Source organism: Rhinoderma darwinii, chromosome 3, assembly GCF_050947455.1.
Source record: "Rhinoderma darwinii isolate aRhiDar2 chromosome 3, aRhiDar2.hap1, whole genome shotgun sequence".
NCBI lineage: Eukaryota > Metazoa > Chordata > Amphibia > Anura > Rhinodermatidae > Rhinoderma > Rhinoderma darwinii.
In genome coordinates this window covers 394,797,419-394,825,308 of record NC_134689.1, presented here as the reverse complement: position 1 = coordinate 394,825,308, position 27,890 = coordinate 394,797,419, and the positions used below count along the sequence as shown (strand labels likewise).

General features: G+C 42.1%; 1 protein-coding gene across 3 annotated transcripts in view; it reads right to left on the bottom strand.

Annotated features, from left to right (window-relative positions):
• Positions 1 to 27,890, bottom strand: part of PDE4A (phosphodiesterase 4A) — a 473,381-nt gene that overhangs the window by 49,201 nt on the left and 396,290 nt on the right. For all 3 annotated transcript variants that reach the window (XM_075858970.1, XM_075858971.1, XM_075858969.1), the window contains 4 exons: positions 10,163 to 10,348; positions 8,474 to 8,510; positions 2,635 to 2,705; positions 1,061 to 1,110 (listed from right to left, as the gene is read on the bottom strand). In XM_075858970.1, coding sequence (XP_075715085.1) covers positions 1,061 to 1,110; positions 2,635 to 2,705; positions 8,474 to 8,510; positions 10,163 to 10,348 — 344 coding nt within the window. The remainder of the gene's footprint in view (positions 1 to 1,060; positions 1,111 to 2,634; positions 2,706 to 8,473; positions 8,511 to 10,162; positions 10,349 to 27,890) is intronic.

Sequence of the window (27,890 nt, the reverse complement as noted above, 5' to 3'; positions counted from 1 at the left end):
TGTATGAGAACAAGCTTGCTGACAGTTTCCAATGATAACCAACAAAATAAATATGGTGTATAGTGAAGGTTGTATAATAAGAAATGTATTTGACTAATGGTGGACATAAACTATAAGTATTCCAGAGGGAGACCGACGCACATAGAAATCTACGGGTCCACACTCTACATTCGTGGCTCATATATTTTATATGGACGTATAGTAAATCTGTGAATCATACAGATCAAGACATGTTCCATTGGATGCCAGAATTACAGAATTATATATTTGAAAAATGAAAGATTGTATTGCGGTATCACAGACATCGTTTAGTAATTTATAAACGGTATATTGCGAATTATTGTTGGACATTTCGGCTCTCCGGAAGGGCCGAAACGTCGAATAATTATTTGCAATATACCATTTATAAATGACTAAAGGATGTCTGTGATACCGCAATACAATCTTTCATTTTCTATCTATATATTCTGGAATGCCGTGGATTTTCCTTGAGTAATAACAGAAGTATTCTCCCCTACAAGTATGTAGGTCCCCTAGGGCGGCACACGAGTACCTACGAGTCCTTATTACGGACTATGCGCAGGCTTTGCCATGTGCATGAGGCCTAACCAGAGGTGTAGCCTGCGGGCCCTATTGTAATATATTTAACCGAGTCCCCACCCTATGGCCCATGTTTACAATGGGGGAAATGCATGAAAACTAGAGCAAACAAAAACTGGAGCTTTTGCCCATAGAAAGAAATCACAGGCTGGGTGCCAACCGGCCCTGACTAGTGTGTTTAGATACAGAACTTGGGCAGCAAAACGAATATCATTTTGTTTATAACTCTCACCCCATTACTTTATCATTGTTGGATTTCTATACAGTAAAAACCTTGAAGTGTTCCCTTGTAGTATAATTTCATTCTGCAAATAACATGAAACGTCATTACACTTTGAGAAGCACTGGGTATAGGGGCCCAGATGCAATATGACCCTTGGCACCTCCTATGGCATTGGCAGCATAGCTATGTATTTGTATTGACCCCTCACCTATTCTTGACAGTCGAGCGCACACTTACCTGAGAGAGTGGCTTTACAGACCGTTTGCTGAGGCATTACTGGGGAGCGCCTGGCAAAGAGAACAATACAATTTATTACGCATCACAAAGTGATGGTTATGCCCAAAATTTCCATTAATTTAAAATTCTTTCCTTTCATCAGGCAATGGGTTAATGTGCATTGGCACCTAATGACATGACGTAACTCAAGACAGTAAAATTCCTTTAATTTAGAACCCAATGATCTGTAAAATCTGATATTCCGGCAAAATAATCAAAAATTTTATATATGCAGTAGAGCAAATACTATTACAATTGAAAAATAATAACTCAATTCCTTTAATCCGGCATCAATGAATGCTGATAGATACCGGATTATCAAATATTCTAGATTATCAACTGTTTTTAGTAAAAAGTATATAAACCTCACAAGTAAGGGGAGCGAACTGTCCGCAAAAAACGAAAATAAAGCGTGCATTCATCTGCTACCATCGCTTTATGGAGTAGCTAGAAGAACGTTCCTTATTGGTTCCTTCTGATCAGTCTTGTGCACATTATATTGCAATTTGTTGCTGGAAACAAGTGCCGAATTAGCAACGTTTCTGGATTATCAGATGCCGGATTAAAGGAATTTCCTTGTATATTCTATTTTAGACATCTTCCTCGAGGCTCCTTACAAGTGAGTGTTCTAAACATTTCTATTACCATCCAATAATCAAGAAATCGGATAATCAGGAACCTATCAGGTCACGTCGTGTCCGAATAAAAGGTAAACTGTATGGAAATATTCGTTAAAGGGGTATTCCCCACTATATACAATGATGGCATATTGATTATATATAAAAAAACAATGTGTATGCAGTGGGACCCTTATAAGTGCCTGGAAGAAAGGGGACTGTAAGACCGCAGCACTCCTGATCCAGGAACCACAATGCTCCTTTGATTCTAGGCATCGGTGGTGGTCCGAGCAGATCCCCAATGATTGGACAATGTTGGTAGAAAAAACCCTCTAAGGCCCTGTTCACACAAAGTTTTTTGACACGTTTTTTGATGCGGAAACCGCATCGGAAAACGTGCCAAAAAAACGGCTCCCATTGATTTTAATAGGAGGCGGAGGCGTTGTTTTCCAGCGAGCAAGAGAAAACGCTCGCGAGAAAAAGAAGCGGCATGCCCTATCTGGATGCGTTTTCCGCCTCAAAAACACCATTGAAATCAATGGGAGACAGAAATAAATGCGTTTTTGTGCCGCGATTTTTTTTACGCGTTTTTCGGTAAAAACCGCTTGTGGTTTTTTCCTTTGTCTGTTGAAGAAGTAGATAAAAAAAAAAGAAGACCTTAAAAAACACGGCAAAAACCACTTAAAGAAACGCGCCAACAAAAGCGTTACAAAACGCGTGTGGTGCAAACCACTTCAAAAAAAACAGAGCTGATTTTTCCAGGCAGAATTTTCTGTGTGAACATGCCCTAAGAGGGAAACTAGAGATCGCAGATAAAAGTAAACACCAGTCTAATAAAGAACATGGGACCGTAGTACCGAATAATTCTACTGCGGATTACTCAAGGTGTACTTCGGTTGGACCGGGGTGAGTACTCACTTGTTGGTAGGTGTTGTTACGTTGGCGAGGATGGTGAAATTGTTCCGGACACTACGCAGGCTGGCCAGCACCTAGGAACATACAACCAGAGTTACATAAATACATGTAATATGCTCAGGACCGTGAAATAACATGTAGACAGCTGGTGGTAAAGGATATTAACACCCACATATGAGTACCATTTTACATATAGAAAAAATCTACATACAAAGTTGAGTCACTGTACAAGCATTACTCATCTTGTACTGATCCGGAGTTACATCCTGTATTATACTCCAGAACTGCACTCACTATTCTGCTGGTGGAGTCACTGTGTACATACATTACATTACTTGTCCTGTACTGATCCTGAGTTACAGCCAGTATTATACTCCAGAGCTGCACTCACTATTCTGCTGGTGGTCACTGTGTACATACATTACATTACTTATCTTGTACTGATCCTGAGTTACATCCTGTATTATACTCCAGAGCTGCACTCACTATTCTGCTGGTGGAGTCACTGTGTACATACATTACATTACTTATCCTTTACTGATCTTGAGTTACATCCTGTATTATATTCCAGAGGTGCACGCACTTTTCCCACACCCTTCAGAGCTGAAATCTCCATGCCCTGTTCAGTGATATAGGAAAAAAAACTCAACTGCCCCATGAATTATAGAAGCTGAGCTCAGCTGTTAGAGGTGTGTCTAATGACAAGTTTGTGGTCCGTTTCCAATAACAACCAGCAAAATTGTGAACGCAGCTCTGGAGCATAATACAGTAAAATAGAATCACTACAAGATAAGTAACGTATTTAAAAAGTGATAAAACTTTTAATGTAGATTCAATTATTATATAAACAGTAAAATGGTGTTCAAAGGTGAACATACCCTTTAATGTTCTATCTTTACACTGTATTATGGCTGAGAATAGCAGCAAGATGTGTCATCTGGGACCATCTCGCGTCAATGGGTATAGCACCAAGACGTGTCATCTGGGACCATCTCGCGTCAATGGGTATAGCAGCAAGACGTGTCATCTGGGACCATCTCGCGTCAATGGGTATAGCACCAAGACGTGTCATCTGGGACCATCTCGCGTCAATGGGTATAGCAGCAAGATGTGTCATCTGGGACCGTCCCGTGTCACACAGGGACAGAGTAGGAGTCCATATATGGTCACTCATCTCCATTTGGGACTGAATGTTCTAATTAACTGGAATGGATTTTTGCACTAAGTTTTAATAATGTTTTCCCCCTAAATTTCTTTTTGGAAAAAAACAGATTACCACACCTTGAGTTGGAGAATGGTATCGCTTGGCATCTCCTAAACTGCTTTTTCCCCATTCTCCTGCCCAGCCACCTTTGACAGGAGACAGGCAGTATAGCACTAGCAACCAGTCTATCAGCTACAGCATTTTATATAGGGCTATCAGGTAGAGAGTCCCCAACATACAGTCTGCCTCAGACCATCCGGGGTATCAGCTTATGGCAGAATTAGCACTAAACGGAGGGCAGAGGGCAGGTACAGAGGCAAAGAGTGCCCAAAATCAGACTCTTCTGCGGCCTCTACCACCCTGTCCCCCGGCATTTTACCACAGACTTAAATTTTTCAATTTATGGAATTATTTAGACACCGTATGGGGGTATTATTTGGGAAATGTTATGTGTTCAATTATTATCCGAAAATGTAATGACTGTTATATGGGCACAGTGTGGCACTATTATGTGTTCACCATATGATATTATTATATAGACATTTTATGAGTTAGATAGGCACGGTAGAAAATTATTTGCCATTGAATCGGGTTATTATGTAGGCAGTGTGTAGCACTATGTGAGCACTGTATGGTACGGTTATTTGTCACTGTATAATACTATTATGTAGGCAGTGTGTAGCACTATGTGAGCACTGTATGGTACTGTTATGTGTCACTGTATAGTAGTATTATGTAGGTCGTGTATAGCACTATGTGAGCACTGTATGGTACTGTTATTTGGCCCTGTATAGTAGTATTATGTAGGCAGTGTATAGCACTATGTGAGTACTGTATGGTACTGTATAGTAGTATTATGTAGGCAGTGTATAGCACTATGTGAGCACTGTATGGTACTGTTAATTGGCACTGTATAGTAGTATTATGTAGGCAGTGTATAGCACTATGAGCACTGTATGGTACGGTTATTTGGCCCTGTATAGTAGTATTATGTAGGCAGTGTAAAGCACTATGTGAGCACTGCATGGTACTGTTAATTGGCACTGTATAGTAGTATTATGTAGGCAGTGTATAGCACTATGTGAGCACTGTATGGTACTGTTATGTGTCACTGAATAGTAGTATTATGTAGGCAGTGTATAGCACTATGTGAGCACTGTATGGTACGGTTATTTGTCACTGTATAGTAGTATTATGTAGGCAGTGTATAGCACTATGTGAGCACTGTATGGTACAGTTAATTGGCACTGTATAGTAGTATTATGTAGGCAGTGTATAGCACTATGTGAGCACTGTATGGTACGGTTATTTGTCACTGTATAATACTATTATGTAGGCAGTGTGTAGCACTATGTGAGCACTGTATGGTACTGTTATGTGTCACTGTATAGTAGTATTATGTAGGTCGTGTATAGCACTATGTGAGCACTGTATGGTACTGTTATTTGGCCCTGTATAGTAGTATTATGTAGGCAGTGTATAGCACTATGTGAGTACTGTATGGTACTGTATAGTAGTATTATGTAGGCAGTGTATAGCACTATGTGAGCACTGTATGGTACTGTTAATTGGCACTGTATAGTAGTATTATGTAGGCAGTGTATAGCACTATGAGCACTGTATGGTACGGTTATTTGGCCCTGTATAGTAGTATTATGTAGGCAGTGTAAAGCACTATGTGAGCACTGCATGGTACTGTTAATTGGCACTGTATAGTAGTATTATGTAGGCAGTGTATAGCACTATGTGAGCACTGTATGGTACTGTTATGTGTCACTGAATAGTAGTATTATGTAGGCAGTGTATAGCACTATGTGAGCACTGTATGGTACGGTTATTTGTCACTGTATAGTAGTATTATGTAGGCAGTGTATAGCACTATGTGAGCACTGTATGGTACAGTTAATTGGCACTGTATAGTAGTATTATGTAGGCAGTGTATAGCACTATGTGAGCACTGTATGGTACTGTTATTTTTCACTGTATAGTAGTATTATGTAGGCTGTGTATAGAACTATGTGAGCACTGTATGGTACTGTTATTTGGCACTGTATAGCGTTATTATGTAGTCAGTGTATAGCACTATGTGAGCACTGTATGGTACTGTTATTTGGCCCTGTATAGTAGTATTATGTAGGCAGTGTAAAGCACTATGTGAGCACTGCATGGTACTGTTATTTGGCCCTGTATAGTAGTATTATGTAGGCAGCGTATAACACTATGTGAGTACTGTATGGTACGGTTATTTGGCCCTGTATAGTAGTATTATGTAAGCAGTGTATAACACTATGTGAGTACTGTATGGTACTGTTATTTGGCCCTGTATAGTAGTATTATGTAGGCAGTGTAAAGCACTATGTGAGCACTGTATGGTACTGTTATTTGGCCCTTTATAGTAGTATTATGTAAGCAGTGTATAACACTATGTGAGCACTGTATGGTACAGTTATTTGGCACTGTATAGTTGTATTATTTGGGCAGTGTATAGAACTATGTGAGCACTGTATGGTACTGTTAATTAGCACTGTATAGTTGTATTATGTAGGCAGTGTATAGCACTACGTGAGCACTGTATGGTACTGTTATTTTTCACTGTATAGTAGTATTATATAGGCAGTGTATAGAACTATGTGAGCACTGTATGGTACTGTTATTTTGCAATGTACAGTGGTATTATGTAGTCAGTACCATACAGTGCTCACATAGTGCTATACACTGCCTACATAATACTACTATACAGTGCCAAATAAAAGTACCATACAGTGCTCACATAGTGCTTTACACTGCCTAGATAATACTACTATACAGGGCCAAATAACAGTACCATATAGTGCTCACAAAGTGCTATACACTGTTATTTGGCCCTGTATAGTAGTATTATCTAGGCAGTGTAAAGCACTATGTGAGCACTGTATGGTACTTTTATTTGGCACTGTATAGTAGTATTATGTAGGCAGTGTATAGCACTATGTGAGCACTGTATGGTACTGTTATTTTTCACTGTATAGTAGTATTATGTAGGCCATGTATAGCACTATGTGAGCACTGTATGGTACGGTTATTTGTCACTGTATAGTAGTATTATGTAGGCAGTGTATAGCACTATGTGAGTACTGTATGGTACTGTATAGTAGTATTATGTAGGCAGTGTATAGCACTATGTGAGTACTGTATGGTACTGTATAGTAGTATTATGTAGGCAGTGTATAGCACTATGTGAGCACTGTATGGTACTGTTATTTGGCCCTGTATAGTAGTATTATCTAGGCAGTGTAAAGCACTATGTGAGCACTGTATGGTACTGTTATTTGGCACTGTATAGTAGTATTATGTAGGCAGTGTATAGCACTATGTGAGCACTGTATGGTACTGTTATTTTTCACTGTATAGTAGTATTATGTAGGCCATGTATAGCACTATGTGAGCACTGTATGGTACTGTTATTTGGCCCTGTATGATGGAATTATTTAGACTCCACCGGTACTATTAATTGGGCAATATTATGGCAGCGCTGAATTTATGTAAAAATAAATTATGCATTGGGCCTCTAAGCAAAGCACAAATTCACAGATAAATTCACTTGCATTACACGGTATGCTAAATTTTTGGTCAAACATTGTCATCTGCTGTGTAATGGCAGAAATAATCAGCTGAGAAAAAAAAAGAAGAAGCATGTCCAGTTTGGTTACGACAGGAATATAGCCTATCAGTGTAAAGGCACATATTAGTTGAACCCACCGATTGCGTCAGGACAGGCCGACCTTCTAAACTTTTATGGGGGTGTCCCGACTCCCCCCCGATGACCAATGTCGGGAGAAAGAAGGATCGGGCATGTTGTATTTCAACACGCCCAATCCTTTGTACATAAAGGAAATAAACTGCTGTCGGCCAAACAGCATCCACGTGAATCGGAGGATCGGGAGGAATAGCGGTCAGCCAAACGAACATTCGGTTGACAGTTATCTAAGGTGTATGGCGACCTTAATGGTTGCTATCAACCAAACTACCTGTGCGCACATATGGCAGCCTATACCTGTAGTATGAGAAAACATCTGTAGGAGTCAGATCGTGTGAGTGAATGCAAGAGATAGTGGGACTGTCTGTGCTAGGGTGTCAACTCTATTTATAAGGAGTCCTTCGCAATGCTAAAGTATAGAAATATGTACTAGACAGTATTGTAGGACTAAAGACCATGCAAAAAAGCTGCCAAACTTTTCGAAAGCCCAGCTATGGGCAGTGGCTCCGGAGGAGCTGCATTGTCTATTGGAGCCTGAGGTAGTCTGAAATCAAACTACTGACTCATTAGAGGCTCAGGCTGCTGTTCCATCTTCCCCCATGCTTTACCTAGCAGCACTGCTTGATCTGATTGACTGCTGTTTTCCCTGCAATATCTTGGCACATTTATCATTCTCTGCAATCACAGTCCAATAAGTTTGTATGGATGTGTTGTCAACGTCAGCCTATGCTATGGGGTCTTGAAGAAAGGATCCTCCATCCTTATAGAGAGTGCGCAACAGATCTCCATATACACCATAGTAGGTTCACCGTTGAGTTCCAGTTTCCCATCACAGTTGAGAAGAACATTGGTGTTATAATGGCTGGAGAGCTGTGGGAGATAGAATCATCTTATATACATACCTGAGCGAATGGAGTAACAATGAGGTCTTCAGTGTGCCTGTAATAAGAGAGAACCAGACTTATTATTCCAAGGACTCCGCATTATTATTAAAGGGGTTCTGTACTTTAATAAAACGGGGGCAAAAGCTTTACATTCTCCCTTTCTGTATGGATCAAAGCGCTTGTGGGGCTGGGGGAGGGGGTGTTGGGGCAGACGTAAGAGATCTAGCAGGGAGACGGTCTTCTAGAAGAGCATGTTATAGAATAGACGTGTGTTCTGTATATAGGATTACACGATTAGACCTCCAGGACTTGTTGTCCTACAGCTCCACCATTTGGAGTTGAACATATTATGCAGGTTGCCCCTGTCCCGGATCACCGCCTAGTGGGAACTCTCTGACAAAAGTACAAAAAAAATCCCTCTACCCCGTAAGAACTGGCTAATTTTGGCGTTAGGGACCACAGGATTTTTTGCATCGTCGCATTTTGATAACTTTATTTTTCTGAAGCTGTAGCCGTGTGAGGACTTGTTTTTCTGTGGGACGAGTCATATATTTAATGACACTATTTTGTTATACTTATAAATTAACAACTAATTTTTTGGGGGGGGGGGGGGTGAAAAAAACAAAAACAATTCCGTCACTCTTTTTTTGACGTAGTTCATTGAGCAGCGTAAATAAAATGTTCACTTTATTAAATGGGTCCTTACGATTGGGGCAATACCAAATTTGTATAGGATTTTTTTTTAACGCTTTTTAACAGAAAAAAACTAAATTTTTTATGGAAAAAAATTACTACAACACTTTTTTTGGGGGGAATTAACTTTATTTCATTATATGTTTTTGTCCCACTAGGGGACTTTACAATGTGATCAATTGATCGCTACCAAAGCATTATTGCCTTTCGGCGATAAACTGACAGGCAATCTATAAGGACATGCTTTCGGCACGGCCTCATAGGCAAAATGAACATGGCAGGCCCGATTATCAGATTTCACATCTGTACATAAGGAGAAATCTGTCATTGACTGGAGGGGGCGGGGGGAGCGTAAATATCATTGGACTCAAACAATGAACTCAATAATAACACAGTATGCAGTAAGCTCCCCCTAGTGGCGGCTTCTAGTAACCAGAATTATATCATTTAATTCTATGGTGGAAATTTATTGACTTTTCTTTGCCAGTTTTCTGGAGTAGAAAAGTCGGGTATGACACAAAAGTCAAAATTTTCATGAGAAAAAAATTAGAAGTCTTGTGCAGTTTCCGATGCCCATGTCAATTTTATAAAGAATGGGCGGAGCCACTCATGAGCCGACACATTTACTAAAATTCCTAGCACACGGGCAGCCGAAGATGCAACAAATTTATTAAGATGCATGCACCACTTAATACATTTTCCGCGTCTTATTTCTCTGAGCTTTAAGCGAAGACTGCGCATATGAAACGCCAGTCTTAGTAAATGCCACTGCAGGGGATTTGGAGCTCTGTATCAGAAAACTGTAGCTCTGAGCGCTGTAAAGATATACTAAGAAATTAATCAGCGCAGAATATTGAAGCTAAATATGACTTAATAATACTATGTATTAAAAGGTGGACATTCACTTTCGACAGATACACAATATGAAAATAAGGGGCTTATTTGGGGTTCACCATAACATATATGTGACCATCCTGGGCAAAAAGTGACCTTGTCCGGAGCAATAACACTTACGACTCGCTGGTGACAGACGAGTTCCGGGACATGGTTTTGGGGGACATGTCATAGTCACTGTCCGACCGGTACAGGAACGACTCCCTCCTCTGGCTTTGCGGGAAGCTGGGATGCAGCACCAGCCCTGGACTCGCCTGCGAATCAATCGGGCTGCGACCTGGAGAAGGCCCATTTTCCACATCGAAGCTGCAGAGGGAAGAGAAGAAGAAAATGGATCACTGCCTGCAACCAAAACACGGCGATGTACCACCCCGCACAATTTGTAATAGCTGCAATCTAAAGCTCAGGGTGCGATATATATGTCCCATTAAAGAGCCCTGACACCAAATACAAACAGTATGGCCTCTACTACTCCACCCATGCATCTCTGTATCAGGCAGATTCGCCATTCAGGTTTCTAGAAAATCTTTAAGACTCTGAATGGTTGAATAAAACATTTTTTGTTCCAGGATGCCATTTAGATGATGTAGAATGTGAACGGCGGAGTCACAATTATCGTTTTTTTACTTGAAAGCGCACACTAATCCGGACGACAGCTTGCTGAGGATAAAACACACACAGTCTCAGTGGTATTTCCATGCACCGGCCATTTGGGAAATGAGATCAGTCGCCCCCTAACTCCAGTGTTATGGGAAGGAGCGCAGGAGCTCGGCAGCTTTACTAAATGACTGTTTTAGAGGCTGCACATCTGGAGCGGGAGCTCACGTCAATGGGGCAGCTGTACCGGCAGGGGGATTAAGACAAGAAAAAAGGGCCAAAGGTTAAGAGAGGAAACAGTTGAGGAATGACAGTAGATTCATTCATTGGACTGATGAGTTTATAAAATCAGTATGGAGTCTTTTCAGTGCCAGGCGATCGGAAAGATTCCTACTGGTGGACAGAAAAAAGAGCCAGCTGGTGAAGAACTAGAAGTCTCAGCAATATTAGGTCAGTTCTCGACTGGCAACCACAAGTCCCAGTAATATGTCAGCTGGTATGAACTACAAGTCTCAGCATTTTTAGGGCAGCCATCACTTGGCAGCTGGTAAAGAATTACATGTTGCTTCTACCGGGCACTGCCCATCCTGCCTGCCCCTACTGTGCATTTTTATCGGTGTGTCAGTGTCTCCTAGGTTGCAGAGCCCCTCTTACACGTCCGACAGAAGGAGCACATGTCTCTGATGTAATATTTGCTCTATGTTTGTTAGATTCCACTCTGTCAGCGGGCCATATTCCAGCTGATAAGAAGTGACAGATTACCGTCACCCGGGTGGGAGGGTCAGGCCGCTGTGCTGACATCATATATGACTGAGGACACTCAATGAAATCACTGACCAAACTCCTATAGGATGTGATAGATGCCAGATAACAGGTATTCTGGATTATTGGAGGGTCACACATAAATACATAGGACCAAATGATAACGACCACATGCTCTTCAGCTAGTTACTTTATGCAATGCAGCCCCCATCCCAGCTGCAATGAGTTAAAGCCCACCACATCTTAAAGGAGCCCTAGATTTATACGCAAGCAATTTATAAATGTACAGCAGCGTTATGAGAGGAGTTTATGAGGACAGAGATTTATCCCACTGCAGCGAGATAGTCTCTCCCAAGAATGAAATGGTTGATAACAGGGAACAGTAGATTGTATTCAACTGTACTGCAAATATAAAGAAAAGATGCACCAATTGGACGACCCCTTGTCAAAAGAAAGTTGCCCTAGACTTTAGCTGGCAGGGTATTCTGCAGGCGACCATATATTTCTGTGTTATAGGTTCGTTTTTTCGAGCCCGTCTGGGTGGGAGAAGGTCCTTTCCAGGCCAGGCCACAAATAATGAGCTGTCAATCATGCTGAAACGGAGAGTGACTGACTTAGCCGAGCACCCGGCCAAGAGGGACAGGACGACGCATAATAGACACTCATCCTATTGAAGTTTCAGGATCATATGGAAAATACTAGGTAATCAGTATACAGTGAAATAGGACATAGACAGTGTTCACCTATGTCTTTAGTGTGTGTGCAATGAGGCAGAGCTGTCAGGTGCCATGCAATACCACATTTCGCCTGGAGTGGCCGCTGCAGGAGAAATCTGCAGCTTCCCAAAAAAGTGACAATCAGCTGATTGCCATCAGGTCCTCCTTTAGACAAGGTATTATCCAAATGGTAATAACCCTTTTAAAATATATTTTACCACCTTTAAGCACCATTTAAAGGTTTACATATAGAATAAATCCGCAGTTTAGTAACTTGGTAAATAATTTACATTGCCTATCTTAAGGTATTCCTGAGTTACAGCCTCTATTACACTCCAGAGCAGAATTTAGAATTCTGCGGGCTTAAGAGCTGAACTCCTTCAGTAATCACTTCTTGTCTGCACTGAAAAGCATCCCGGGAAGTGAAGACTTTACAAGAATTTAATGCTTAAACGGTCAACCTCCCCCACTGCATTACATGAGGTCAGCTAAGCTGTTAGAGGCGTGTCTGTCAACAAGCTTGTTGACGGTTTCCAATAACTACGAACAGAATTGTGAATGCAGCTCTGGACTATATTTTGACCTCCCCCTCTATGAGCCAGAGCAGAAAGCTGCTAAGTAAGAGCGGCCCCTGCTCAGGCGAACCTGGCCCGTTTACATAGGAAATAGTCGGCCATTAATTTGAACGGCCGACAAGTAATACTACATTTTCTCTGCAGGGGCCAAACTAAACTGAACCTGGCAATAACAGATGAGGATGGCAGAGAACGAATGCAAGTGTCATTAGGGTAAGTCTAAGGAAACATTCACACAATGCGTTTTACGTGCGGTTTGCGGAGCGGATTTTCTTGTGGCAAATCTGCAGAGTAATAAAATACGAGCAAAGTAAATGAGACTTCAAATAATCATTACACATTGCTGAATATTTCCGCACATAAATTAACTTGCAGTGCGGATTTTCAAAATCACAGTGTGTCATTTTATCTTGCGTTTCCGTCAGTCTTAGAATCGTATCTGACAAAATTATAACAAAATGCACCAAAGTCTGCAGCATAAAATCTGCACCTGTTTCCGCATCAAAATGTAAACTCTGCACCTAAAACCAAACAAAAAAATGCAATATTATGTGCGGATTTTACCTGCGTGTATCTGCAGTTTTGAGGCGGATTTTACGCATCAAATTCCACAACTTTTGATTGTAGCCTAAGGCTACAGTCTCACGAGCGTGACAGATTTACGCACGTAAAAACGCATGTAAATCTGTCCGTGTGCGGACAGAAATGGTCTTGTGAGGCGGATTCTCAGTCTGCAGAACATAAATTTCTCTTGCGAAAACGCTGCAGAATTTACGCACAGAAATCCTGCAGGGTTTACGTTAGGTGTGTGGACGTACCCTAATAATTAATGACGCCACATTAGTTAGACATACACACCCAGTCTCCATAGTGCTGCGAATATATGTACATGGCACATACAATACTTAACATTGATGAATGAACAAGAAACCTAATTATTAACAGTATAATAGATTACACCCTCCTACAAATCAGAGGTGTTTACACAAGGACACAGCGACCTTGTTGTGAATGTCACCTATGAACTTGCAGTACAGGAAACGTATACACCAATTGTTTAACTATAGATAGGAATGGAAAACCAATAAAATTGTAGAAAAATACTATAGATCCAGTCAGAAGTCAGACGGACGTAATATGGAAACATTTTAATGTCTATTATGGCAGCAATATCTGGATATCCCTCAGTTCTACTAAACTTGATTTAGATCCAAGTGGTTTTCCTGGTCATCAACCAAGAAGCCCTAGAACCCAAATACAATAATAAAAATAATAATAATAATAATAATAACTACAACATTTACAACTAAAATAACCAAAATCATAACAAAACTCAAATAAAAAATAAATAAAAAATTATAATAAATAATCTCTAGAATTTAAATATAACAACTAATAATAATATCAATAATAGTCATAACAATAAGCTAAAAAAAAAAATATAATAAAAACGACAACAATAATAATATCTCTAGAACTCAAATATAACAGTTACAACTAAAATAACCACTCAAAATCATAACAAAATGCAAGTAAAAATAAAATATATATAATAATAATCTCTACAATTTAAATAACTAAATATCATGAAGTCATAATAATCATAACAATAAGATAAAAATATATAGAACTAGAACAACAACATTTACAACTAAAATAATAACATGCACCCCATATAGTTATAGTTGCACCCCTGTACATAGTTAAAATCATAGTAATGTTAAAACAAAACACATATCCATCAAATCTAACCTATTGCCCTGCAGGGAAAGGCAAAACAATTGGGCAAGATATTGCTTCCCGACTCCAATATGGGGGTCAGCATAAATCCAATACAGAGATTATTACTTTCTAAGACACTTAGGCCCCTAATAAAGTCACTCAAGAAATAAACCATCACAACATTGTGTGGCAGAGCGTTTAAATGTCTCACTGCTCTTACAGTAAAGAATCCCTTCCATATATAAAAACTCATACACCAAAATCAGCCGTCTTACCCAGTATGGCCAATCAGATGTTTATATAAATTTCTTAAGTCAACTCCAACTTTTATAATGACAGCTGCAATCAGATTGGTTGCCATAGCGGACGCTGCTTTCTTGATCAGAGCCTTGTCCCATAGCATAGACTTCAGCATCATCACCTGATTACTCCGTTATTGGACGAAGCATCTTGCTGCTTTCCATCTGTTGAACTACAAATCCCAGACAGCATGACGTCCACACTGACCAACACAGAGTCCAGAAATGAAGCAGTTACAGTGACCGGCCATACTGCCACAAGGTTAGGATGAAGCTGGGGACGGCAGTCACCCGACCAGACAACGAGACGCATAATTGACTGTCACAGCTAAACACTCAGGTCTGCGTCAGAGAGAAGGGATTTCAGGGGGGAGGGACGAGATCCCTCTTACGTCTCAGTGACACACGAAAATTACGAAGGTAATAGGATTAGCAGGTTGTCCTGTATTAATCTTATAGGATTCCCCTAATCCACGAGTCCCCAACCCATAGAGAATGGCACAGAAAGGTCTGGCTAAGAGGGGTTGCCAGCTTATTCCTCTACAACTGGAGATTAATAAAGTGCGCACATGGATTTCCTTGATTACAAAAGACACCCAGGATCCGTGACGTGAAGGGAGAGATAAAGATACTTCTCACCACTGGTGGAAGCTGCATGGTGACCGAAAAAAACTATGAGGCTGGATTTTTACAAAGATACCGAACATAGGGGGCATCCCCAAAAAAATCCACCAAAAAAAATGTGGTCCGGCGCATCCGTTTTTCTATCTGTTGTCCTATTACCTCTAATGGATGGAATAAGGTCCTTTGGTCAGTATGGAAGACAACGGGGCAATAATAGTTTTTGCTTCCATATTTTTCTTTCTACGTTGGGGCAGCGCGGTGGCTCAGGGGTTTAGCACTGTTGGCTTGAAGCTCTCGGGTCCTGGATTCGGTCCGGACCAAGGACAAGATTAGCATGGAGATTGTATGTTCTTCCCGGGTTTACATGGGTTTCCTCTCATTTTCCAAAAACATACAAATAGATTAATGGTTATATAAGATCGGTGCTAGCGTGTGAAGGATAGGGAAATTAGATTGGAAGTCCCAATGGGGATAGGGAGTGATGACAATCTTTGTACAGTGCTGTGGAATATGTTGGCACTATATAGTCAGCAGGAAATCAGTGTCTATTTGGTGTGGGTCTTACTCATGGCCAGGTGCATGTGGACCGTTGGGCAAAAGAGTCAGTGTGGACCACCAACTATGCCACCCACAGCTTGACAAGTAGAGAGCATGTTTACCCAGAACCCAGTGGGCCATGGTATCTGCCCAAATTTTCCAGCCCTGGTCTGACAGCTTGAACCCCCACCAATGCTTGGAATGATGGGCCCAGAGAAGAGATCAGTACCACTCCCAAATCAGAGCCATGCCGGCAACTGTAGGTGTGGGGGGGGGGGTCATTGGGGTAGCAGCCATCAAGTCTGACCTATACCATCAATGACATCATTACCATCTGTCGCATTCATGTCTCGACATTTTAAGCAATCTGGAATAAAAATTAAATGTATGGAATCTCTTTTGGACATTCATTTCCGAACATCTTTTAATTACAACAGATCCTAGTATGTGGATGGGGGCCCAAACAACGTCAAGCACATTCGCGGCCTACACCCTGAGGGGCATCGGCTCTAAAGCTTGCCCCATTTACTCTATATTCTCAGTCCTAGTCTTTGTAGAACTGCAGGGCCTAGAATTCCAGGTGGAGCGTTCCTCTTGTATGCCACTAGTTCTGCAGCCTGGCGCATGGTGGGCATGGTGGGCATGGTGGGCAACGTTCTTATCAGCCCCCTGATACGACTGGGGGACTCTCAAATGAAGAAATACGAGGAAGCTCCTTGTTTTAATAGAAACTCATATAACCAGTTCCATGTCCTGATATAGTTAATCAATGTGCGTACCCCCAGAGGCCCCCTGACATATAGTGGAGTCATACAGATAGCAGCAGCAGCACAGGGAAGTGAAAGCGTTCTTTTTAGTAGGAACGATACATTTTCTTTCAAAAGTCTAAATGAACTTTGGAGACTTATGCTGTAAAGAGGAAACAAAAACCTGTGTGACATTATACAGCCAGGGCCCTAGATAAAGGGGAATGGGGTATATACATGTACACAGTCCTAAGATGGTGTTGGATCAAGTTCAGATTGACCTTTATGGACCGTTACTGTAGATCTAGTGCTTGTTCCGGTGTCTCAATCTAATGATGGGAACGATGACAGCAGCAGAAGAGTGTGTTGATCTTATCGGAGGCAGTGACCTACTCATAAGGTTAGGTTAGTGAAAACATGAAAGCACATAGAAACGTAATGAGGGGAATGAAGTCTAAGTAGGTCACAGAATAATAGTGGGTGGAGAATTGTCAGCACAGAGTTTTTCAGGGGAGGAATGTGATGATGATGTTGTGGGGGGCAGTGACCATGTGACAGGGGATAGATACAAGTGGAAGGTCATATGCATTAAAAGGAGTAGGGGGTACCAAGCAGCACAAAGCATTTTAGGAAATTAAGATTGCAAAGGCCCATATGAGAAGGCCTTAGTCTAGCTACCAGCCCAGTCAAATAAATACATGTGGTTTTGATCAATGATTGTTTGCTGGTTAAGTATTAACTATACCACATATCTATATCCACTATATGGACAAAATTAGGGAATGTGTCGCTAGAATTTTTTTTAATTTTTTTTTAGTTAAACAGTTAGTGTTCTAATTTATAACATTTCCCAGTGCTGGTCACTAGATGGAGCAATTCCCAAAATTGCAGCATTGGCATGTGGTAAAGCAACCACATTGCTTTATGCTGCAAAATTTGAGAATACACACTCGCTCTAGTGAGCTCACAGAATCCCCCCTCCCTTATCCTGGCTAGTGCCGGGAGAAACGAGGGGATTGAACGGTCAAACCTCCTACACTGTGTGTCGCCATTTTTTGAGCGAATACACAGTGTAGTAGGTTTACATACAGTAGTAAACACACAGTAAAACACGTACATACACAGACCTAACTTACCTGCTCCTGCTGCCGCTCCCTCCCGTCTGTCAGCTCCCTCCGCTCCAAGTGCTTGCTTCAGAACACAGTCCGGAAGCCGCGACCGGAAGTAGTAATCTTACTGTCCGGCCGCGGCTTCCGGTCCACAAGAAAATGGCCCCGGACGTTGCTCGGCCGAAGACCTTCAATTTGGACTGTGTGGGAGCGGCGCATGCGCCGTTCCCACACAGACGGCGTACAGCATAGTGGATGGAACGGGTCCCGTTCGCATTCACTATGGGGCTGTATGTGCCGTATTCCATGTCTGTATGTGTCGTTAATCGACACATACAGAGATGGAAAAAAAAATGGCAGCCCCCATAGACGAGAAAAAGTTAAAAAATAAAAATAAGTAAAACACAAAACACAAATAAATAAAACATTTTTTAATAAAACACTAAAAGCAAATTGATATAAAAAATATTTTTTTCGTGACACTCGTCCTTTAATCACTGAATTCAGGTGTTTCATTCAGTCCTATTGCCACAGGTGTATAAAATCCAGCACTCGCCATGTAGTCGTCTTTACAAATATTTGTGATCGAATGGGTCGTTGTAAAGAGGTCACTGAATTCCAGCGCGGTCCTGCAATAGGACGCCTCCTGGATATTTCACCATCAACTCCTGTGAGTGATATTATTTTAAAGGGGAAGGAACCGCAACTCAGCCATGAAGTGCAGACAACGTAACATTACAGAGCGGGGACGCCGAGTGCTGAGGCGCATAAAAGTCACCAACGCTCTGCTGACTCAATAACTGCAGAATCCAAACCTCCACTGGTATGAACATCTGCACAAAATCTGTGCCCCGGGAGCTTCATGGTATGAGGGCCGAGCAGCTGCGTGCCAGCCTTAAAGAGGCTCTGTCACCACATTATAAGTGTCCTATTTCCTACATTTCCGATCGGCGCTGTAATGTAGATAACGCTGCTTTTCATTTTGAAAAACAATCATTTTTGAGGAAGTTATGAGCAATTTTAGATTTATGCCAATTAGAGTCTTAATGCCCAACTGGGCGTTTTTTTCACTTTTGTGAATAGACATCGCATCCTGGCTGGAGGTGACGTCCACTCACTGTCAAGACACTTGAGGAAAGTTAATGGGGGTGTATGTGACAGCACAGCGTGATCTCGCTAGATCACGCTGTGCTGAGTATGAATGGAGAGAAGTATATGACGCTGATGTAAAGGATCTGCCAGGCACAGCTTCGGGGTTAACGCCCATAGATAATCAGTCTTCACCTGAGTCTGTGTCTCTGAGACTGACTCCAGCTTCCACCACTCAGGCTGGCAGGCTTAGGAGTGGGAGAGCCTATCGCAGCCGGGCCAGACTCAGCTAGCTCCCACCCTCTGTCTATTTGTGCCTGCCTTTCCTGTTCCTCCTTGATTGTGATTCTTTCCGTGTGGTTTCCTGGCCCAGCTACAGCTCCTACTATTTGATCCTGCTCCATACTGACCCTGGCTTACTGACTACTCTCCTGCTCTGCGTTTGGTACCTCGTGCTCTCCTAGTTTGACTTGGCTCGTTCACCACTCTGGTTGCTCACGGTGTTGCCGTAGGCAACTGCCCCTTTCCCTTTGCTTTGTATTCCCTTGTATGTTTGTCTCGTGCACTTACTGAGCGTAGGGACCGCCGCCCAGTTGTACCCCGTCGCCTAGGGCGGGTCGTTGCAAGTAGGCAGGGACAGAGTGGCGGGTAGATTAGGGCTCACTTGTTCGTTTCCCTACCCCCGTCGTTACAGCTGATTTGAGCAAGTGGGTGTTGTAAAGAGGAGTGTATGATGCTGACCAAAGTTAAAGAAAACCCAGTTGGGCATTAAGAAAGCAATTAGCATAAATGTAAAATTGCTCATAACTTGCTAAAAAATGATAATTTTTCAAAATAAAAACCACCGTTATCTACATTACAGCGCCGATCGGATTATATAGGAGATAGGGCATTTATATTCTGGTGACAGTGCCTCGTTAATTCACCAAGCACAATGCCAAGCGTCGGATGGAGTGGTATAAAGCCGCCGTCACTGGACTCTGGAGCAGTGGAAACGTGTTCTGTGGAGTGATGAATCACGCTTCTCTATCTGGCCGTCTGGTGGATGAGTCTAGGTTTGGTGAATACCAGGAGAACGTTACTTGTCTGACTGCATTGTGCCATCTGTAAAGTTTGGTGGAGGAAGGATGATACTGTGGGGGTGTTTTTCAGGGGTCGGTCCCTTTGTTCCAGTGAAGGGAAATCTTAATGCTTCAGCATAACAAGACATTTTGGACAATTGTAGTTTCCAACTTTGTGGGAACAATTTGGGGTTCAGCCCTTTTCTGTTCCAGCATGACTGTGCCCAGTGCCCAAGGTCCATAAAGACATGGCTGGTTGGTTTGGTGAGTTTGTTCTAGAAGAACTTGAATGGCCGCACAGAAACCTGACCGCAACCCCATCCAACACCTTTGGGATGAACTAGAATGGGGATTGTGATCCAGGTCCCCTCCCCCAACATCAGTGTCTGACCTCACAAAAGTTCATCTGGATAAATGGGCAAAAATTCCCACAGACACTCTCCAAAATCTTGTAGAAAGCCCCCAGAAGAGTGGAAGCTGTTTTACTGCAAAGGGGGGACCAACTCCATATTAATGCCTATGGATTTAGAATGGGATCTCATCAAAGCTCCTATAGGTGTCATGTGTAGGTGTCCCAATACTTTTGTCCATATACTGTATGTTATAGGCTTCTCGGCACGATATCTATATACAATGTTTTCACTTCCACTATATGATAAAGGAAAAATACCACCGTCCATATTCTCATCCCTGAAACCACCTAAAAGAAGTTTCTCTTTGAACAAGAAATACAGAACTGGAAAAGGAATAAATTCCCATTGTACAGATCTCCGTCCATACAAACTCCGCACACAGGCAGGATGACGTGTTTGTCCTACAAGGTGACAGATGGGGACGCTATTGACGTAAGGTGGGGACAAACCTTTCATGGTATAGTTTATAGTTAGGACACGGAGCAGCAGCTCAACAGAGATTGATGACCACAACCTCCTATCGGGTGGTCCGTCACCAAATAATGGCGACACCGGCAGCGAGTAATGTGCTGACAGACCGGAATGTGAGTCACTAACCATACAACAACTGAAGATAATGGGAGCAAATACAGATACTGACAACCTCCTATTCTCAAGTGTATACTATATTCCTTTCCTAAATCCAATTGTGGGCTCATGTATTAACTGGGGGTCCAGTGCGGAAAACCCCTTTTAATTAGGTCAGCTGACGATGGCAGGATGGGGGATTTTGTGCGGTTGGGACACATTTTCCAACACACTGATTATCAAGGAAAAACTCCTCGCAAATCCTCATTCTATCACATGGCACCCAATGATATCCATGGGCAAATACAGATGCCCCAGGACCGCCAGAAGCTCTAAATGGGGGACCCTCCTCTATTACCTCCATAAACCCTAACTGGGCATATGGAAAAGATATCTGAAGCGGAGATCCCCTTTAACATGGTGCAAATAAGTCTGAAAATAGAACGTTTTGTGTCATTTATACTGGGACTAGGAAGGCACAGTCAGACTTGGGTCCCATTCACATCGCGTTTGTGCTATCGGCCGGGCGTATACGTTTTTTTTTTTTAAATAAAAACGTGGAGCATTGAAAACGTATAAACACGTGTATCATTTTCTGTTTACGTCTGTTTTTTATTACGTTTATATATAAAAGTTATACGTTAGCACAAACGCGATGTGAATGGGGCCTTAGAACTTAGAACTACGAGTAATATTTACTACTGGAAAAAAAGAGACTATGATCCAGCGCTTGTGCATGAATAACAGGATTCACGGTTCAAATTCTTATATAACAAATTTTAAAATTGTAAATCAAAGTGGAAAAGGGTGATCGCATTTGTAGTTCGCCTACGCGTTTCAGACACATGCAGTGTCCTTCATCATGGCATGTGTAAATGTCCAAGTCTAACCCGATGTTTATATTCGGTGTATGTGTACCAATTGGGTCTCTAAAACACCTGTGCCTACCGGAACCGGAAGACACAAGGCAAGTTCAAAAATTTAATGTTCGAGTGAATATTATTTTAATTACTTTAGTTATTATTTATGTAACTAAGACAAGTATCATGAATGGATTTATTTGGATTTCAAAAAGAGTGAGACATGAAATAGAAATTCCCACCGTACAATATTTACTACTATTAACAATTTTAAAGGGGATTTCCAGTGATGTTTTTTTCTCGACAGGTCAGAGTACAGGAGAAAATTAGGAAGCCTCTCTTAAAGGGGACATGCACATTTTAAAGGGAGCAACCGAGATTAGGTGCAACTTCCTATTTTTGCATCTCACCTCAATTCTGCCACCTGCAATATTGCCAAGGCTTGCAGAGGGCACAGGTCCCCCACCCTCAAATCTCAAGATTGCGGAGAAAAGGGAGAATTGGGACAAGGTGCATACTAGAAAGTTAAACCTTGTACCCTGTCCCTAGTGGCTGTTATTGGAAAGGTCCAGGTAACTCTATGGCAGGAGAACACAGGGCTCTATGTATTCCTGCAGTCATAACTATTTAATTTTTTTCCTCAACGTAGCTTATGAAACCTTGTATGTTGAGGGGCGAGTTGAAGTTTTTGTCAAAACTGTTTTGGGGTACATATATTGTAGTGAAGAGCTTTTGTTGGTTGGGAAATGGAAAAACCATTGTTTTTTGGATTTATTTTTAAACTATATGTTATACGTTATTCGACTGCTGGTTATGATTCGAACGACACCAAATTTATATAGTTTGATATGTTTTACAGAATAAAAAAAAACGTATTTACAAAATTATTAGGGCTTGTACCTTGCGGGATGACGTGTAGTTTTCATTGGTACAATTTTTGGCTAGATTTGACATTTTTGATAATTTTATATTCCTGTTTTTGGGAGGCGAGATGAACAGAAAACAGTGTTCTGGCGTTGTCTTTTTGTTTTTCTTTATGGTGTTTACCGTGCGGGATACAGAACATTCATTTTATAGTGCAGGTTATTATTAATTCGGCAATACCAACTATGTGTAGCATTTTTTTTAATTGTTTTTAGTTTTTTTTCTGTGAAATCACTTAGGTGCCTCAGTCAGCATTGACCACGGCGGCATCTGAGAGGTTAAATTCTTGGGTCGTAAAGTAGAAGAAATAGAAAAAAAAACCATGTTTGGCAATCGGAGAGCAAGTACGCTCTTGGATTAATAAAGTGAGTGATATCATGAGCAAAAGTCCATGTTACCCCTCCACCTGGGGTCATCTGCAGCCATAAAGGGACAGGAGAAGGATAACAGATCACCCTCCTGTCCCTTCAGGCTGTCAGCACGTCCCCCGATTCCCCCCTCTAGTCACACAGGCTAAAGTGAGAGTTGTAAGTACAGTATATGCAGCATCCACTTCAACCGACTCTAGAGTCATGATCCTGGTCTTGGCTTTCAGGATTCTTGGCTTTAAAACAAGAAACAAAAATCATGGCTCTAGCTGTGCTCAGACTAAACTGTAAAAACCTTTTCCTGCAGCCCAAGCACAGTTCGGGAAAAACTATCAGGACGGCAAAGGGAACCTTATGTTAATAACATATGACCCAGAGACAGCAAGTGAGAGGGAATAGCGATTCAGGATGTGGTAAATAAATATTAGAAAGTTGCACCCATCCTAATCGTTATCAATTGGGCACTGCGATAAATAGAATAGTAATATACTAATATATTGTACACGATGAAGCAGCTGCAATTTACTACACAGACTTGAGTGAAGGCCACCGGCAGCTCCGAGCCAAAATAAGAGGAGGTTAAAGTTCCAGTCATCGTACATTCTCCACTAGTGATCTCTCTAGTCCTGGCCACCTGTCTATTAGTTGACATGTGTTATCTTTAGAGAAAGGCTTCCGTCTCTGTATTGCGTCTTTCTCCTGCACATATTAGAGTGTAAGCTTTGCAGGACAGCAGTCCATGTTCTACATATATGATCTATAGCACAAACGGTATACAGTTTTTTTTTCCTGTCTCAGGTGGTAATGCTCCTGACCGCTCGTAGCTGGCTCTAAGAAGTAACTAAGCTACAGCAGTGATTTTTTTAAACTATATTCGTATCGAATAGTCACAGAGTCTCATGGAAATGCATAGCCCCTGCTCTCTCTTCCTCTTTTCTCTACGTAGCTCATTTTGTTGCTTGCAATACATTGCCTGTCAATAGGTGCTCTGTTCCTTGCTGTGTTCCCGCTTTGACTTTCGTAAAAAACAAACAAAAAAAAAACAGAAAATTGCAGAGGTGAATGTGAAAAAGAGGCGATATAAAGTTTTCAATTCTACTTCTCTCTTTGTAGGTCAGATTTATGTTAAAAAAAAACAAAAGAAACAAAAACAACTCTCATAAGTGTAGAGATGCTGAAAACCCCTCCTCTTCCTGCAGTTTGTTACAGTGTGTCACTCTAGGCAATCCTGAGATCCACACAGTAACTGAACAGATCAGGCAATGCAGGGTGAGCCACACAGTGAGGAGAGTGTGAGAAAAGAGAGAGAGCAGGGACTGTGCATATTTATAAAGCTTGGGTGACTCTGTAACTAAATTATGTGTCCACGGTTTCTAAAAATGGCTGGTGACTTCCTGGATCCAGCTACAGGAAGAAGAGGAGGTTAGGAGTATAACTGGCTGTCACAAGAAGACGAGCACATCTCACTCGAGTAAAATCAATGTGATTATCGAACAAACGGTCAGCAATCTATAAAATCCAAACTTGATCTTATCTGAACAAAAAAAACATTTGGACAGTGGTCATAGACAATCGTTTATCCAGCATCTATCTTTCGAACTCCTTCTGAATGGATATATTATTTCTATGGATAGGGCGAGATAAGCGTCTGTTAGGCACTGCTCATCTCAAGGGTTCCTGTCCGATCCCCCCGTTCCCCAACAGCAGACATCAATGGACAAGCGGGCAAACTCCATAAACAGCACAACATGTATGGTCTACCAGAATAAGCAGATCACACCATCACTGGCTGGATTTGACAATAAATATCTAATGTCTATGACCCCCCTTTTGGCCTTATTCACACAGTGCAGGTTTTATGCAGATTTTACATGCATTTTTCAAGTTAAAACCAGAACTTGATCCAGGAGAGCAGACCTATAAGGTCTTCCTTTATTTATTTCTTCTATTAGACTCCATTCCTGGATTTGTCTTAAAATATACCTGCAAAATCTGCAGCAAATCAGCACTGTGTGATCAAGGCCGATGTAAACTCAAATGCATTAGGGTGGATTCACATGCTGAAAATCAGTTCCATGCATCTGAATGCGGTTGTTTCTGCAGCAGCTGCATGCATTTCTGCAAGTTCCGTTCAGATAAATGCAACGGTTTTTCAGTCGCAGAAAATACTGCAACAAAATCTGCAGCATGTGAATGGGGCCTTACAATCACTTCTGTTGGGTAAAGGATTCCCGGCTGTACTCTACACCCGCCCCCTCCCCCTATTCTAATCAATTTATATTGTCAGATGTCCTTTGTCACCATCGATCTAACTACAGCTTTAATTAGGGCACAGAAGGTGCGCAGCCTATGCTGAAGATGTCATGACGTGTGCCCCCGGCCACACTGTACCCAGGACCGCGTGCTCTGTACATTAATAGGATTTTAGAGTCTGAGTATTACTGCTGAGAGGAAAAGGTTCGTGTATATTCTCAGAGATCATAGAGGGGTATCCCCGCTTAGTAGCCCCCTATTAAAAGCCAAAGAAAAGCAGCAGCTCTTCCCATGTAATACTACATTTCCCCTGTAGTGGCCGCTGCAGGGGAAATGAGCAGAGAGGGAATCAGTGATGAAGGCTTGGATATGGGCTGTGGAAACGAGCGCCGATCGATAAAACAGCTCAGTGATCAGCGCTTGTTTGCTACTTTCACGAGGACCAATGATCGGTTATGTATGGGGACGAGCGATTGTTACTACGATTGCTCATCCCCATACATTTCCATTATATCGGCCGCATGTATCCCTATTTACACAAAGAGATGTGCTGCCATCTAGCGACCATTATGTTGGCTATGAAAACGAGCAGATCAGTCCTATGAACGCTTGTTTGTCCGATCATCGGCCAGTGTAAAAGTGGCCTAACAGAGCCATCAATGTAGGTGTGAACAGGGCCTAAGAGAAAAACTGGTATTGTTGCTTATAGCAACCGGAGCTCAGCTTTTATTTTTTAAACTGTCCGTGAAACATGAAAACTGTACGGTGATTGGTTGCTATGGGCAATAAAGACAGTTTTGTTTTTTTTTGGCCAGTTTTTAAATGAGGAGACGGGAGAGATTTACTAAATGCGCCAAAATTCAGAAAACTCAATTTTCCCTAAACAACCGGCTTACTTGCCTTGCCACAAATGTGTTTTTTGCGCTCACTAACAAGTTTTGAAAAGTGTCTAGAAAAGGGGACGTGGCTTCGTCTTAAACTGCGCTAAAATTGCTACTAAGCTACTCAAGAGGTGGCGTAAGAAGAGAAATTGGCAAGAAGCGCCAAATCTCTCTACAGCGAGCACCACTGTGATAAATTTGGCTAATTTTCTGCCTACCCGGTCTAGTGCGGTTATGTAAATTTAAGACCGTGAGGGTATGTTCACACAGCCTACATCAAGACACACAGACGTCAGGACACAGACCTCTCCTCCTAATACACAGGCATCATTACACACAGATCTCTCCTCCTAATACACAGACATCAGGACACACAGACCTCTCCTCCTAATACACAGACATCAGGACACACAGACCTCTCCTAATACACAGACATCAGGACACACAGACCTCTCCTCCTAATACACAGACATCAGGACACACAGACCTCTCCTAATACACAGACATCATTACACACAGATCTCTCCTCCTAATACACAGACATCAGGACACACAGACCTCTCCTCCTAATACACAGGCATCATTACACACAGATCTCTCCTCCTAATACACAGACATCAGGACACACAGACCTCTCCTCCTAATACACAGACATCAGGACACACAGACCTCTCCTAATACACAGACATCAGTACACACAGATCTCTCCTCCTAATACACAGACATCAGGACACACAGACCTCTCCTAATACACAGACATCATTACACACAGACCTCTCCTCCTAATACACAGACATCAGGACACACAGATCTCTCCTCCTAATACACAGACATCAGGACACACAGATCTCTCCTCCTAATACACAGACATCAGTACACACAGACCTCTCCTCCTAATACACAGACATCAGGACACACAGACCTCTCCTCCTAATACACAGACATCAGGAGACACAGACCTCTCCTCCTAATACACAGACATCAGTACACACAGACCTCTCCTCCTAATACACAGACATCAGGACACACAGACCTCTCCTCCTAATACACAGACATCATTACACACAGACCTCTCCTCCTAATACACAGACATCAGGACACACAGATCTCTCCTCCTAATACACAGACATCAGGACACACAGACCTCTCCTCCTAATACACAGACATCAGTACACAGACCTCTCCTCCTAATACACAGACATCAGGACACACAGACCTCTCCTCCTAATACACAGACATCAGTACACACATACCTCTCCTAATACACAGAGATCAGGACACACAGACCTCTCCTCCTAATACACAGACATCAGGACACACAGACCTCTCCTCCTAATACACAGACATCAGGACACACAGACCTCTCCTCCTAATACACAGACATCAGGACACACATACCTCTCCTAATACACAGACATCAGGACACACAGACCTCTCCTCCTAATACACAGACATCAGGAGACACAGACCTCTCCTCCCAATACACAGACATCAGGACACACAGACCTCTCCTCCTAATACACAGACATCATTACACACAGACCTCTCCTCCTAAGGCCTCATTTACACGAGCGTGTGCGTTTTGCGCGCGCAAAAAACGCTGCGTTTTGCGCACGCAAAAGGCACTTGGCAGCTCCGTGTGTCATCCGTGTATGATGCGCGGCTGCGTGATTTTCGCGCAGCCGCCATCATAGAGATGAGGCTAGTCGACGCCCGTCACTGTCCAAGGTGCTGAAAGAGCTAAC